We start from the raw sequence: 12634 nt of genomic DNA, 5'->3' as shown, positions 1-12634 counted from the left end.
GCCTTCGCTCACCTTACCCCTCTAGTCAACTCAGAGCTTTCGGATTTTGCGAGAGTTTTAAAGGAATGAGAGCACTATAGGGAAGAAATAAGAATATTCCAATGGTCTTCCTTCCCACTACCTCTTCAGATCCCAAGTGCTCTCAAAAGAAAAAAATAGCAGTAACACTATTGTGACTTCCTCCCTCCAACACATCCGTGCTTGGAGTGGTGACTCAACTTCCTGTACTGAAATGATGCCTCCAGCCATTGGTGGCTCAGGATGAAAACCTGAGTCATTTCCATGTCCGTTTTTCCTTTATACCCCACTTCTAGGCATCCTAAAGTCATTTGAAATCTACCCAGAATTCTACTACTACCTTCTACTGCTTCGCCTACACCCTTGTCCACGGCACCATCATTTCCTGTTTTGGCTGCCATGCAGTATGCTGATTCTTCTCGTCGGCTTCTACACTTACCACCCTATCCCTAATCAACTCTCACATAGTGACTAGGGAGATTCTTTTACTACATTGAGATGATACCCTAATCATCCCTTGCTTGAAACTTTCCACATTCAAAATAAAATTCAAAGTCTTTACCGAGGCCTAGGAGGCCCTGTATGATCTGGTCTCTGCCTTTTTTTTGGAACTTATTTCCTGTCATTTTCTTACCTTGTCTACTCTGCCCTGCTGACACTCGCTTTCCTGCCATTTCTCTAATTACCTTGGTACTTCTAGATGTTCCAGTGTCTCCTTTTCCGAGAGGCCTTTCCTAACCACCCAACTCCAATGGCTCCATTCTTCCATTACGGGGTCCCCGTGTGCCCCCTGCTTATCAGTTTATTTGTGTTTCGCCTGCTTCTCAAACTAAATGGTGAGCTCTGCGAAGACAGAAGACACTACTTGTCTTCATAGCCCCAGCACCCAGAATGCTGTCAGGCATTTAATGGTGCTCAATAAACACTTAATAAAGAAAAGAGATGAAGAAATATAATCCATCTGAAGAAAGACTTTAAGCTTCTTTCAACTCTAAGAATCTATGATTCTGTGAATGGCCCAGCAGTCTGGATCACCTAAATATTATTTAAAACCAGTTTAGGGTATCAAGAAATTTAGTTGGTGCTTTTTTGTTGAGGTTGAGTTGATTTTTCCCTTCCTGTGTAGGCAGATGACTGCAGAGCACACTGAGTTAACCTACATAGTAAGTGCTCAATAAATGTTTGTTGAATTAACAGGGGTTTTTATAAGCACCAAAAAGTGCCAATATAAATTGCAAAAAAAAAAAAAAAGAAGATATGATTGATAATTGGCTACTTGTTGGCTAATTGATAATTGGCTAATTGATAATTGCTAAAAGTGTCCAAATAACTTTTGATGCTGGTTGATACAGCATCAAAAGTTATTTGGACACTTTTAATTGGTGTTCAGCAGGAGGGGCTGGGATGGGGGATTAATGGGACATTTGCTCCTGAAAATAATCTAATAAGATTTTTCTGAACCACAGACTTGGACACCACTGTAGAAACCATCCAAGGAAGATAGTGAATCAGATCTTGTCCATAAGATTCTCAACGTGCTCAGTAACCCCATGTTCTAGCTCTACTGGGTGTCTTTTTTGTAGAAGTAGATCATTTATTTTCTGAAGTGTATATACCGTTATACCCAAAGACTTGCCATTGATCACACGTATTTTCCTCTGTGTATTCTACATCAATCAAAAAGGAAAGATCTGCAGGTGTGATGACTGGGAGTGTTGGGGGCGAGAGCGCGGGGTGGTGCTGTGAGCATTTAACAACGATCATTCTCTTTTTTCTTGCGCTGAGCTCTCACAATGCAAGTATGCTTATTTCAGCGCAGGCACAGAGGGAAGAATTTGGGGATTTGATGGAAACCACAGTAGCAAAGGAAGTTTTCAGACTTCCTAGGGAAAGGAAGGGGCTGAAAGGAAGCCGTGCCAGGCCGCCCAGGGCCCACGGTGTCTGCACGCTTCGAGCACTCACACCCTCAGGCTCCTTGTTTTGCAGTCTTTAGATGTCCTTGCACACCTGTTCCTTTTACCCTGGTCCCCGCTGGAACCTCTGCTGCAGGCCAGTGATTGGGGTGGAGGCATAGCCCCCATCAGCTGGAAATGAAACTCCAGCCCAGCACCAGCGGTGCAGCAGGGGAGTTAGATGCTGCAGATTAAAACTGGAACTTTAAATAAATATTCACAGAAACATTACTGTAACCTGGGTTAAACATTATTGGAGTTTCTGTATAACAAGTTGGAGCAGCGGCCCCCAGCCTCTTTGGCACCAGGGACCGGTTCTCCTATGAGCATCTAATGCCTGCTGATCTGAGGTGGAGCAGAGGCAGTGATGCTAGCGCTGGGGAGCGGCTGCAAATAAGGTGAAGCTTCACTCACTCGCCCACCGCTCATCTGCTGTGCGGCCCAGTTCCTATCAGGTCATGGACCGGTACCAGGGTTGGAGACCCCTGAGTTAGAACATCCAGATCTTTAGCTGAGTTGTCAGTGACATGGGCTCCTATGGGATAGCCTCAGAACCTATCCTGCAACAAAGAGCATTGTTTCTATGGAAACGTTCAATCTATAACCCAACTACCTTGGTTAAAAAGTTGCTGTTTTATTTAACTCAATTGCAGGTCAGTTGGGGATTGCCAATATTAGATAAAAATTGGGGTTCCTTTTAAATTTTTCAATTTTTTTCATCCAGATTATCCATTCCTGTCAGCCAGAATAACGAGGGACCTGTTTTCTAAAGGGTTTGTGTTTAAATCGCAACTTCTGTTATAGCAGAATTAGCCAAGGCCAGGATGGAAATCCTGCTCCAGCCCTTGTTCATTTGCTTTTCTTTTTATTTCTTGACACCCTGCAGGGCGAGCCCTGCTGAGACTTACCGACAAAAAGCTTGAGCGAATGGGGATTGCCCAGGAGAACCTCCGGCAGCACATCTTACAACAGGTGCTCCAGCTGAAGGTGCGGGAAGAAGTCAGAAACCTACAGTTACTCACACAAGGTACCTTGCTGCTTCCTAGTGGGTGGACGGAAGGGGAGGCTGGAGAGAAGAAACTTACCGCCACGAGAAAGTGGAGCCAGGGAGAAAGTTTATGCAGCATTTCCTTCATTTAAAAAGTATATAGACTTAAAGGCCTCTTCCTCCCTAAAACTTCTCTTTTTCACAGCTCACTATGGGGGAGGACACAAAAAATAAATAATGGACGGACAAACAGAATTATCTGCGCTAATTTCAAGGTTATCACATACAGTTGCATAGGTTGTGCACTGCACAATCCCAGAGGGTACCAGTCACAAAGATCGGAATACAGTTGTACCCCATACAGTTGTACAGTGTACAGTCTGCACAACTGTTCAGTGCAGCCCAAGCCATCTTAGTCTGACTACCGATTTGGGGAGGCCTTGGAATTTGAACGATTCTGTAGTCATATGACCAGGGATATAAATGGGATTTTTGTTATGTTTTTACTTTGCTTGTCTCTGACTAATGGGAGAAAGACATTTTATAGGTATGTGGATATGTACACACACACATTTCAGAGTTTGTGAGAACCCTATTTAGAATCTTGGAAATAAAACCATTTTTAAAAGTAGACTATAGGGAATTTAAGGCTGGAATATTAAGACCATATAATTCTAAACAAGAATCATTAATAACTTCAATATGTTGCGAGCACTTAAGAGTCTTTTAACTGAAAGCGACAGCATAAAGCTGGAATTTGAAGCAAACCTTAATTTGCACTATCTGGAACTTGTATGTCTACATAAGATTTGGTTGCTATCAACTTCATTTGGCTATAATCCTTTATTTATTTTATATTAATGCTCGTTGTATATGTTAAATGAAAGGTGGATAAAATATGTAATTTCGAGAGCCTAGAGTATTTTTCAGTCTAGAATATTGTAATTGCATGCATACTGATATTGGGGAATCTGGGTCAGCCAAGTTTCATGTTATTGCATTTAGATTAACTCAGTAATAGTCCATTTGCCTAGAGGAAGTAATGTACTGTCTGAGAGATGACTGCTCCAGAAGGATACATATAGGCTTCAAGTATGAAAATAGAATTGTTTATTTGTTATGCATTATTTGCACTTGTCCCCAGAGACTTCCAACAGTAAATTTATAGGTACGTGTACACTGAGGGATTTGAATTTGAATTTGAATTTGACATATTGATATGTGTTTAGGTTTCCTTTAAGAAATAAATAGAGATTCAAAGATTTATCGCAGGAAAGTCTAACACAGTGCTATTTATAAAACGGAAAAATTAGAAATGACCTAGAGGTCCAGCAATATGGAAAGAATCTAATGGTTCTGCTTAAATTCATAAGATCCAGTATAAAGCAGTAATTAGCATTATGTCTTCAAAGAATATATAACATCATGAGAAACTACTCAGGAGGTAATATAGGAAGTATGGGGGAAAGGCCATGTATAAAGTTTTATCTATAATATGAACCTAATTTTATAAAAAAATCATATTTTCATATGTACATAGAAAAAGGACTGCAAATGAATATGCCAATATTTTGATGATGGTTCTTTTTGGGTGATAGGATTGTGGGCGATTTTATTTTTTTCTTTATATTTTTCTATATTTTCCAAGTTTCCTATTATAAATCCATATTACGGTTATAACCAAAAAATACACACACATTTTTTAAGTTTCCATCACAAGCCTCGTTCTGCCAGGTTTTCTTTAGTGTCTGAGGTTCGCTCCGCTCTTTTGTTTTCCTCCTGTGATGATGTATGAAAAAACGAGACCTAAATTTAACACGTGCCGCCTCAGACTCTTTTTTATCTCTGCCACTGTCAGCCCGCAGTGTGTTTGCTTTGCAAAATAATTTTCTCCGGCTTTCATTGCCCTAGATGCATAATATATAAGATTTTTCCTGAGATAGTTCTCAAGTCTATTAAGCTAAATATATGTTTGTGTTCTGGAAGGTAATGCTAAGTTCAGCCTTTTCAATTCAGTTGTTGTCGCTTTCTTTAGCTTTGGAAACCTGTGCGTCTTGATTTCTTTCATTCCATTCCCTTTTGCAGAGGTCATGTTCTCCAGCACTTGGATATTTTGTCTGCACTCACATTACCTTTTTTTTTTATTACTCATCCTTTACATGTTAATATTCAAATTCATTTTATGTCAGGCAGCATTTAGAAAATCCATGCCCTTATTAAAAAGATGGTTTCTTTGTAAAACATAAAACAAAAAAATTGGCAAGTTTTTTTTTTTGACTAATAATAGAAATTCTAAAGATAACTGGTGTTGCCTTAAAATATTTAGGTCTAGCTTTGCTATAATAAGAATTGAAGGGTGGAAGCTAGACTTTTGGTGGTGAGCATGCTATAGTCTATACACAGGTATTGAATCATAATGTCGTACACTGGAAACTTACATAATGTTATAAACCAATGTTACTTCAAAAAATTAAAAAGAAAAAATCACTCTTCATTTCCTCTCAACGCCCCCCAACCACCAGCCCTTGGAGGCCTCTCATCTACTTTCTGTCTGTTCGCCTATTCTGGACTTTTCCTATAAATGGAATCCTTTAACATGTGGTCTTTTGAGATTGGCTACTTTTGCTTAGGGCAATGTTTTTCTAGTTCACCCATGTAGTAAGTGTGTGTCAGAGTTTCATTTCTCTTTATTGCCAAACAATATTCCATTATAGGAGTATAACATTTTATTTATCCATGCATTACTTGATGGATATTTTGATTGTTTCTGAATCTTGACTATTATCAGTAAGGCTGTTTTCAACATTTGTGCGTGAGTTTTTATGTGGACTTGTTTTTATTTTTCTTGGGTAAATACCTAGAGTGGAATTGCTGAGTAATATGATAACTCCATCGGTAACCATTCGGGAAGGTATCAGACCAAAGCAGCTGTACCTTTTTATATTCCAGTAAGCAATGTATGAGGGTTCCAATTTCTCCACCTCCTTGCCAACAATTGTTATTGTCTTTTTTATTATAACCATTTTAATATGTATAAAGTGGTATATTACTTTGCTTTTGATTTGCATTTCTCTGATGACTAATGAGGTTGAGCACATTTTCATTGTGGTTATTGACCACTTGTTTATGTTCTTTGGGGGAAAAATGTATTCAGATCCTTAGCTTATTTTTCAATTGGGTTATTTGTTTTTTGCAAGCTTTATTGTCGACTCACCATGTTTCACCATGCTTGATTACCCACTTTATTTACAATATCTAGAGCTAAATATTCAGCCACCATTTCCAAAGAGGAACCCTCAAAATATGAAGTCTCGCCACCACTAGGAGCATTCAAAAGAACCTGCCACAAACTTAGAAATCAGCTCCAAAATGAAACAAATGAATGACTCTAAAGATTTTCTCACAAGTGAACAGCATTCTTTTGGATGTAGAAATTAAACACATTACGCACATCAAATCATTTGCATCCGTTTGTAATCAGATCTCCAAATCAGATGTGCCCATCTGAAAACTCATTCTACCATGTTTCTAGTGGAAATAAAATAACAGATAATTAAGCCTACTTTCCCAGCTTTTGATTGCTGTTTTAAAACTTCTTCTAAGCATTTAATTTTACACCAGTCATTTTCACCCATTTGGCCCAGAGCCCGAGGACAATAATAGGACCAAGACAGTGATAAATGGATTGGGGGAGCTGGTCCTAGCCACTGTGAGTTATGTGAACACAAGTAAAATTAAGTATTTACCCTCCTTTTACTTGCTCTCCTCCTTCTGGGTGCTAACCAGAAGAAAAGAACTGTAAGGCTTTTTTAAAATGTGTATGGTGGATACATAGTAAATATATCAGTTTATAGTTACCATCAGTGAATCATGACAGAAATTCCTGAAACGGCTCATCATCTAAAGCCAGAGATGTCCTTCAGGTGAAATTCTGGCCTTTGATTTCCCTGCTTTTATTCACATTGGCCCTGTAACTACATGACATTTGCAAGCAACATAATCAATGTTTGGCCTGCTTTAATACCATTCCCTTTGGTGCTTTTGAAGTGGTTCCTTCTGCCACACGGTCTTTCGGTCTTCTGTGTCCCATCCGAGGTGCAGCGAGGATGTTGATCTGATCGGCTGGCTTGCTTGCATGTTCTTGTAGGAAACTCCACCTTATCAGGGCACCTCCAGTTGTCTCCTGAGAAACTCATCACAGAGCTAGAAGTGTCATTATTATACTTTCCTTTTGCTTGATTCATGAGAGATGGAGGGAAAGTTGCTTTATATAACATAGAGCAGTGGTGCGAACTATTTTGAGATCCTTCAAATGAATCCATAAGCAAGCATATGAAGGGCATCCTTAGCATTTTATTAATGCTAATGACAACTTTCTAGGAAGAAAAGCACCCCAGGGATACTAAAAGCTTTTCTCATATAGCTAATGAGTATTAAGTGTTTCCTGTATACAAAGCACTGCACTTATTATCACGTCAACTTATGACATTTACCTTACCAAAGTCAGTACTGTTGTTAGCCCCAGTTTACATATGGGGAAACTGAGAATGGAGAATTTAAGTAATAGACAAAAAGTCCGACAACTAGTAAAAATCATAGTACAGGTCTGTGTGACTCCACAGCAAACTTTTATTCATTGAACTTCACCTCTGATCTCTCAAGTGGGGGTAATAATTCCTATTCCATGGTGTTGCTAAGATGATTAAATGAGATTTTATGTGGAAGCCATATAGCATAGTTCATGGCATAGTCTGTGAAAGTAGGTTGGCAGACTTTTTCTGTAAAGCGGCAGATAGTAAGTGTTTTAGTCTTTGTGGGTCATCCTGTGCGAAAGCAACCACAAACAATCTTAAATGATTTGGACATGGTAGTGTTCTAATAAAACTTTATTTATGAACACAATTGCTGGGCATAGTTGTGGACCCCTACTTTGCAAGGTTAAAAATGTAAAGTGTTAATGCCATTTTCATCAAGATTATTGTTTCTATTCTTAGTATCTTCCCTTTTAAGCTGTAAATGTTTTCCCCAACCCCAGGAACACTATCATATGGAGCCATTCCGGCTCCTTTTCCGCGCCTTTCTTGGCTACAAATAACATGGATAGTATTAAAATATAACAGCAACTGTGAGGTTTGGGTAGATTTGTGCTGTAGAAAGCTGTGTTCCCACTGGAGGATAAAGCAGATGAAGATAGTAAATACCTCCATCTTCAACTGCCTTTTTAATTAGTGCCTACAAAGTGAAAAAAAGAAAAAAAGAAAGAAAAAAAAAGAGCATGATTGTTTACCAAGGCCAGTTATAGCTCATTAAACATCCGAGTTTCCCAAAAGACTTTTTCCGCATTGTCCAAATATATGTGTCAAATTTTAATTGCGATTGCATGACCAGATGGACTTTTCCCAAAGCTCCATCTTTTGGAACAACACAAATTAGAAACACTACTTTCCAATCCAAGAGGACTTCAGAACCATGTGTACAGACTGAGTATTTTAGTCTGATCCCCCCACAGTGATACTTCAGCAACTGAAGCAGTCCATCTGAATTGAAACGGGCCATCTGGTCCACCACTAACTTAAAAAGGGAAGTCTTTATGGAACACAGCAACAGACTCTGAGAAATTCCCCAGTCTCATTTTACACATTTGGGCACCAAGACCCAAAGAGGACTAGAGGATAGTCCATGGTTACACACTAAGTTAGTGGCGTAACTGAGACTAGATCCCAGTTCTAATCCCCAGACGAGTATTCTTTTTTCCATTATTTTTAATTAAGGTATAATTTCCATACAGTAAAATTCACCGTTTATGGTATTCACAGTTCTGCAGGTTTTGACAAATGCACACAGCTGTGTAAACACCACCACAGTCAAGACATAAAATTCAAATTCCGTCACATGGAAAAATACTTTCTCCTGGCATCCCTCTGTCTTCAGCTCTTCTCGTTACCTCTAGTCTCTGGGATCACTGATATCTTTTCTGTCCCTTTAGTTTTGCCTTTTCCAGAATGTCGTATAAATGGAATCACGGAGTCTGTCTGCTTTCACTTGCTACAATACACTGAGACTGATCCATACTATGGTGTGTATCACTAGTTCGTTTGTTTCTGTTGCTTAGTATTCTATTGGATGGATATACCACAGTTTGTTTACCTATCCCCCAGTTGAGAGACATCTGGGTTGTTTGTAATTTTGGCAAATATTAACAAAGCTACTATAATAAGCATTCACACGCAGGTTTATTCTTTTTAATAAACATCAGTTTTTATTTCGCTGGATAAGTACCTAGAAGCTGAGGAGTTATCATAAATATGGGTTCAGCTTTATAAGTCACTGCCTGGTCGGTATTCTTAAGATAATAAAAGTGAAATAACGATATTAGAGACTGGCATTAATGCACATGGAAATATTGAAAAATGTCTGAACATCAATGTATCTTCCAGAAGTCCCACCTAGCGTTTCCTGGAGCCACCACCATTTAAGAGGCCTCCGCTTTCCTGAGAGTTTCTAGTGAATTGTTTCAAAGTAAGTTTAGGTCAAACATGTTTACACTTTACTCATTAATTGAACAATAGCAAAAAAAAAAATTATCAACTATGTACAGACAATAGGACATGGCTTTCCCCAAATGTCATTGAGAAATGCTTCCTTTGTCTCTCTTCTGAGGAAGAAAATCTAATAATAATTTCAGTTCCTGGGGAAGAAAATATGAGCCAACCAGATTCCTTTCTATGAATACGTGAAAGGAATTTGAGAAATGGTCTTTTCTAGTATCTCTCAAATTACACCGTTCGAATTTCCACATGCCTTCGTATCTTATTTAATAGTGTGGCTGGTGTCACAGGTCTGGTGTCCACATATCAGTTCTCCATGCTGGGCTCTTGTGCCTTATCATTGGGTCACATTGAGCTTGTCCACCTTGGTACTCACCTGTCTTCATGAGCATGAAAACGACTCTCTTGGCTCCCCTCTTCTCTTCCTAACGTCTCCTTCTGGGGCTGATGGCAAGCTGCCTTTCCCTACCACTCCCCAAATGTTCATGCCCGCAGGGATGGGTCCTCTTTGCTCTTCTCATTTTGCATACTTTCTGGGAAATCTCATCTACTCTCATTGCTTGGACCATCCCCTGCTTCATAGTGACTCTCGAACACATCTCAGACCTCTCTGAAGTTGCAGATCTTCATTTTAATCTCCCTAAAGGTATGAATCTTTAAATATTCCACTGATGTCTCAAAAATATACAAAGTTTGCCCTATTGTCTTTCTCACCATCTCCCCAGCCTGTCTTTCCCCCATATTTCTTCTCAAGGTTAATAACGCCATTACTCACTTCATTCCCTAATACAGACACTCAGAGTCACCTGTAATTGCTCTTTCCCCTTCACCAATATGTAATCGGTGACCAAATCTTCTGAATTTTGCTTGTAAAATGGGCTTCCAGTTTTTTCTTCTCTCATCACCATCCTTGCCACTGTGTCAGTTCATCTCTCTTTAGCTCCTTCATAGGCCATTAGAATAACCTACTAATTGTTATTTGATCTATAGTCTCTGCCCTGACCCATTTGTTCTCCTTTAATTAACTTTCTACTTCCATTGAGAGAGTTAATTTAAATATATTTTGGGCCACATTATTTTCCTCCTTAAAACATTAGATGTCTCCCGATTGCCCACAGAATAAAATCCAAGTTCTTTAGCATCCAAAAGAAAGGCATTCTGGGCATTTTATAGATGTATTAACTTTGAGCAAGTCACTTATCAGAGATTAAGATTCCTCAGTTGTAGAAATGGGAATAGGCTCTATTTCATGGAGTTGTTATGAATGTGGTATAATAAAACTCATGAAAGGCCTTAGCCTTGATTAGGTAGCACCTCTTTTGAGGAGCTGTACTTTCTCTCTCAGGCAAAACCAATCATTCCCTCTTCTATATTCTAGTATTTTATTCAGACTAATAATGTTGTATTTATTACACAGTATCCTTTTATTCTTGCACCAATGAGCGTAAGGCTCTATGATGGGTAGTAAGAATAAAAAGGAGTATCCAAACTTAGCAACGAGGATAGGATGTGTACCCCATTATACAGACGCATCGATGTATATAGTGCTACCACAGAACTGGAACTTAGCCTCATTTGGGAATAGGGAAGATAAGGGAAGACATGTCAAAGGTATAACACATGAACTAGATCTTAAAGAATAAAAGTTTGGGCAGATGAGTAAGGGCTGGCATGAAGCAAAAGGAAGAGTTCTGCAAAAGCATGCTGGCACACTGTCTCTCCATCTCCCCTTTGTATCATAGAAAACTTCAGTTGTCTCCTGATTTTTCGGTCCTCTACATCCTAGCACAGTACCCAACAGAAAGTAGATCTTCAGTTTTTTCTGATTTTAATTTAATTGTTGCCCTTTTCTATTTGCTAACTCTATTTCATTTTCAACTTGATCTTCTCAAAGCAGTGAATGTAATGTCAATGTTTATGGATTCATAATTAATAAATAAGTGTAGCTACAAAATCATTTTGGATAATGTTTCTCTATGAGCAACATGGCCCAGAACCTCTTTTATTCCCTTGCGATCTTTTTCTATTGGCTTGACCAGTACACACACACACACACACACACACACACACACACACACACTCTCCTTTGGAAAGAGCTCTTAAATGTATAACATACCCACCCACCTTGAGTTGTTTTACCTAGTATTTTCAATGCTTAAGTGTTCTCTTGAGTGACACTATCAAGTAACTGTAAAATTAATCTTTTCTCTTGAAACCCAGTTATGTGCCCAGGGGCTAATGGTGAGTGAGGATGCTAGATGAGTAATCTTTTAGAATCTTGTGCAGATTGTTCTTCTGCGACTGGGGTCTATCATTACCACTTCTCCATTCACTGCTCTTTGGTTATGACCTACCAACCATGTTCCTTCCCAGTTGCCTCCGAGATAGTATTTCCTTAAACTGCTATCTTGTTGAGCACCCCACACCCCTTCACCACACAACCCAAAACATTTCAAAAATCTTTACACTTTCTTATATGAATTTTGTAACCATGAATATTCCTAACTTTATTAAGTGTTTGAGCCTTTAGAGAAATTCTCTGTGGTCTGAGATTTATATTTAGAGGACAAAGCATAGGCTTCTTTGGGGGACTATTAAGCTCACATGTCAGTTTATCAATAGGAGCTAGCATTATGACACAGGCTTCCTGGCTAGCATCCATTCATATTTCATTTACATTCTGGGGGTCCATTATGGCCAGTTCATTCAAGAAGATGTTTTGTTTGAAATGAGGCATGAAATGGACCCCTGCCTCTAGTCTGTTGCATTCCTCACAGTAGAAGATACCTGCCTGTTTTGAGTGCCCCCAACGGCCCCTCCAAGCAGCATGTAGAAGAAGCACCACACATTATTTTTCTGATTTGGACATGTTCTGCCAGGAATTATCCTTGTCATTACGTCTGTACAGCTCGGTGTTTAATGGCACCTTTTCCATGGTGAAGAGTAACTTTTCGGGAACCCCAAAGATTCCAGATGCTTCATGTGTACCTCTACAGAAATCACCAACCTCAGCGGTCTTTACGATTGACCCATTTGCATTTAAATGTCATAGGTGAAATAAACAATATATTTAATGCTTATTGCTTGTACAATTCAAGATGGCCATGGGATTGCATTGGTATCTCATC

The 12634-nt window shown here is 39.1% G+C and overlaps 1 protein-coding gene across 5 annotated transcripts in view; it reads left to right on the top strand.

Annotated features, from left to right (window-relative positions):
• SAMD12 (sterile alpha motif domain containing 12) overlaps positions 1 to 12634 on the top strand; it is a 343905-nt gene that overhangs the window by 197419 nt on the left and 133852 nt on the right. For 3 of the 5 annotated variants that reach the window (XM_036232982.1, XM_036232981.1, XM_036232983.1), the window contains exon 4: positions 2857 to 2997. In XM_036232982.1, the coding sequence (XP_036088875.1) occupies positions 2857 to 2997 (141 nt within the window). Of the gene's footprint in view, positions 1 to 2856 lie in introns of all 5 variants that reach the window. The other 2 variants (XM_036232980.1, XM_036232979.1) reach the window with 1 other exon arrangement.

This window comes from Rousettus aegyptiacus, unplaced genomic scaffold (assembly GCF_014176215.1).
Source record: "Rousettus aegyptiacus isolate mRouAeg1 unplaced genomic scaffold, mRouAeg1.p scaffold_m13_p_15, whole genome shotgun sequence".
In the NCBI taxonomy this organism is placed as follows: domain Eukaryota; kingdom Metazoa; phylum Chordata; class Mammalia; order Chiroptera; family Pteropodidae; genus Rousettus; species Rousettus aegyptiacus.
The sequence above is the reverse complement of the archived record's forward strand: the minus strand, read 5'-3'. Positions and strand labels throughout refer to the sequence as shown.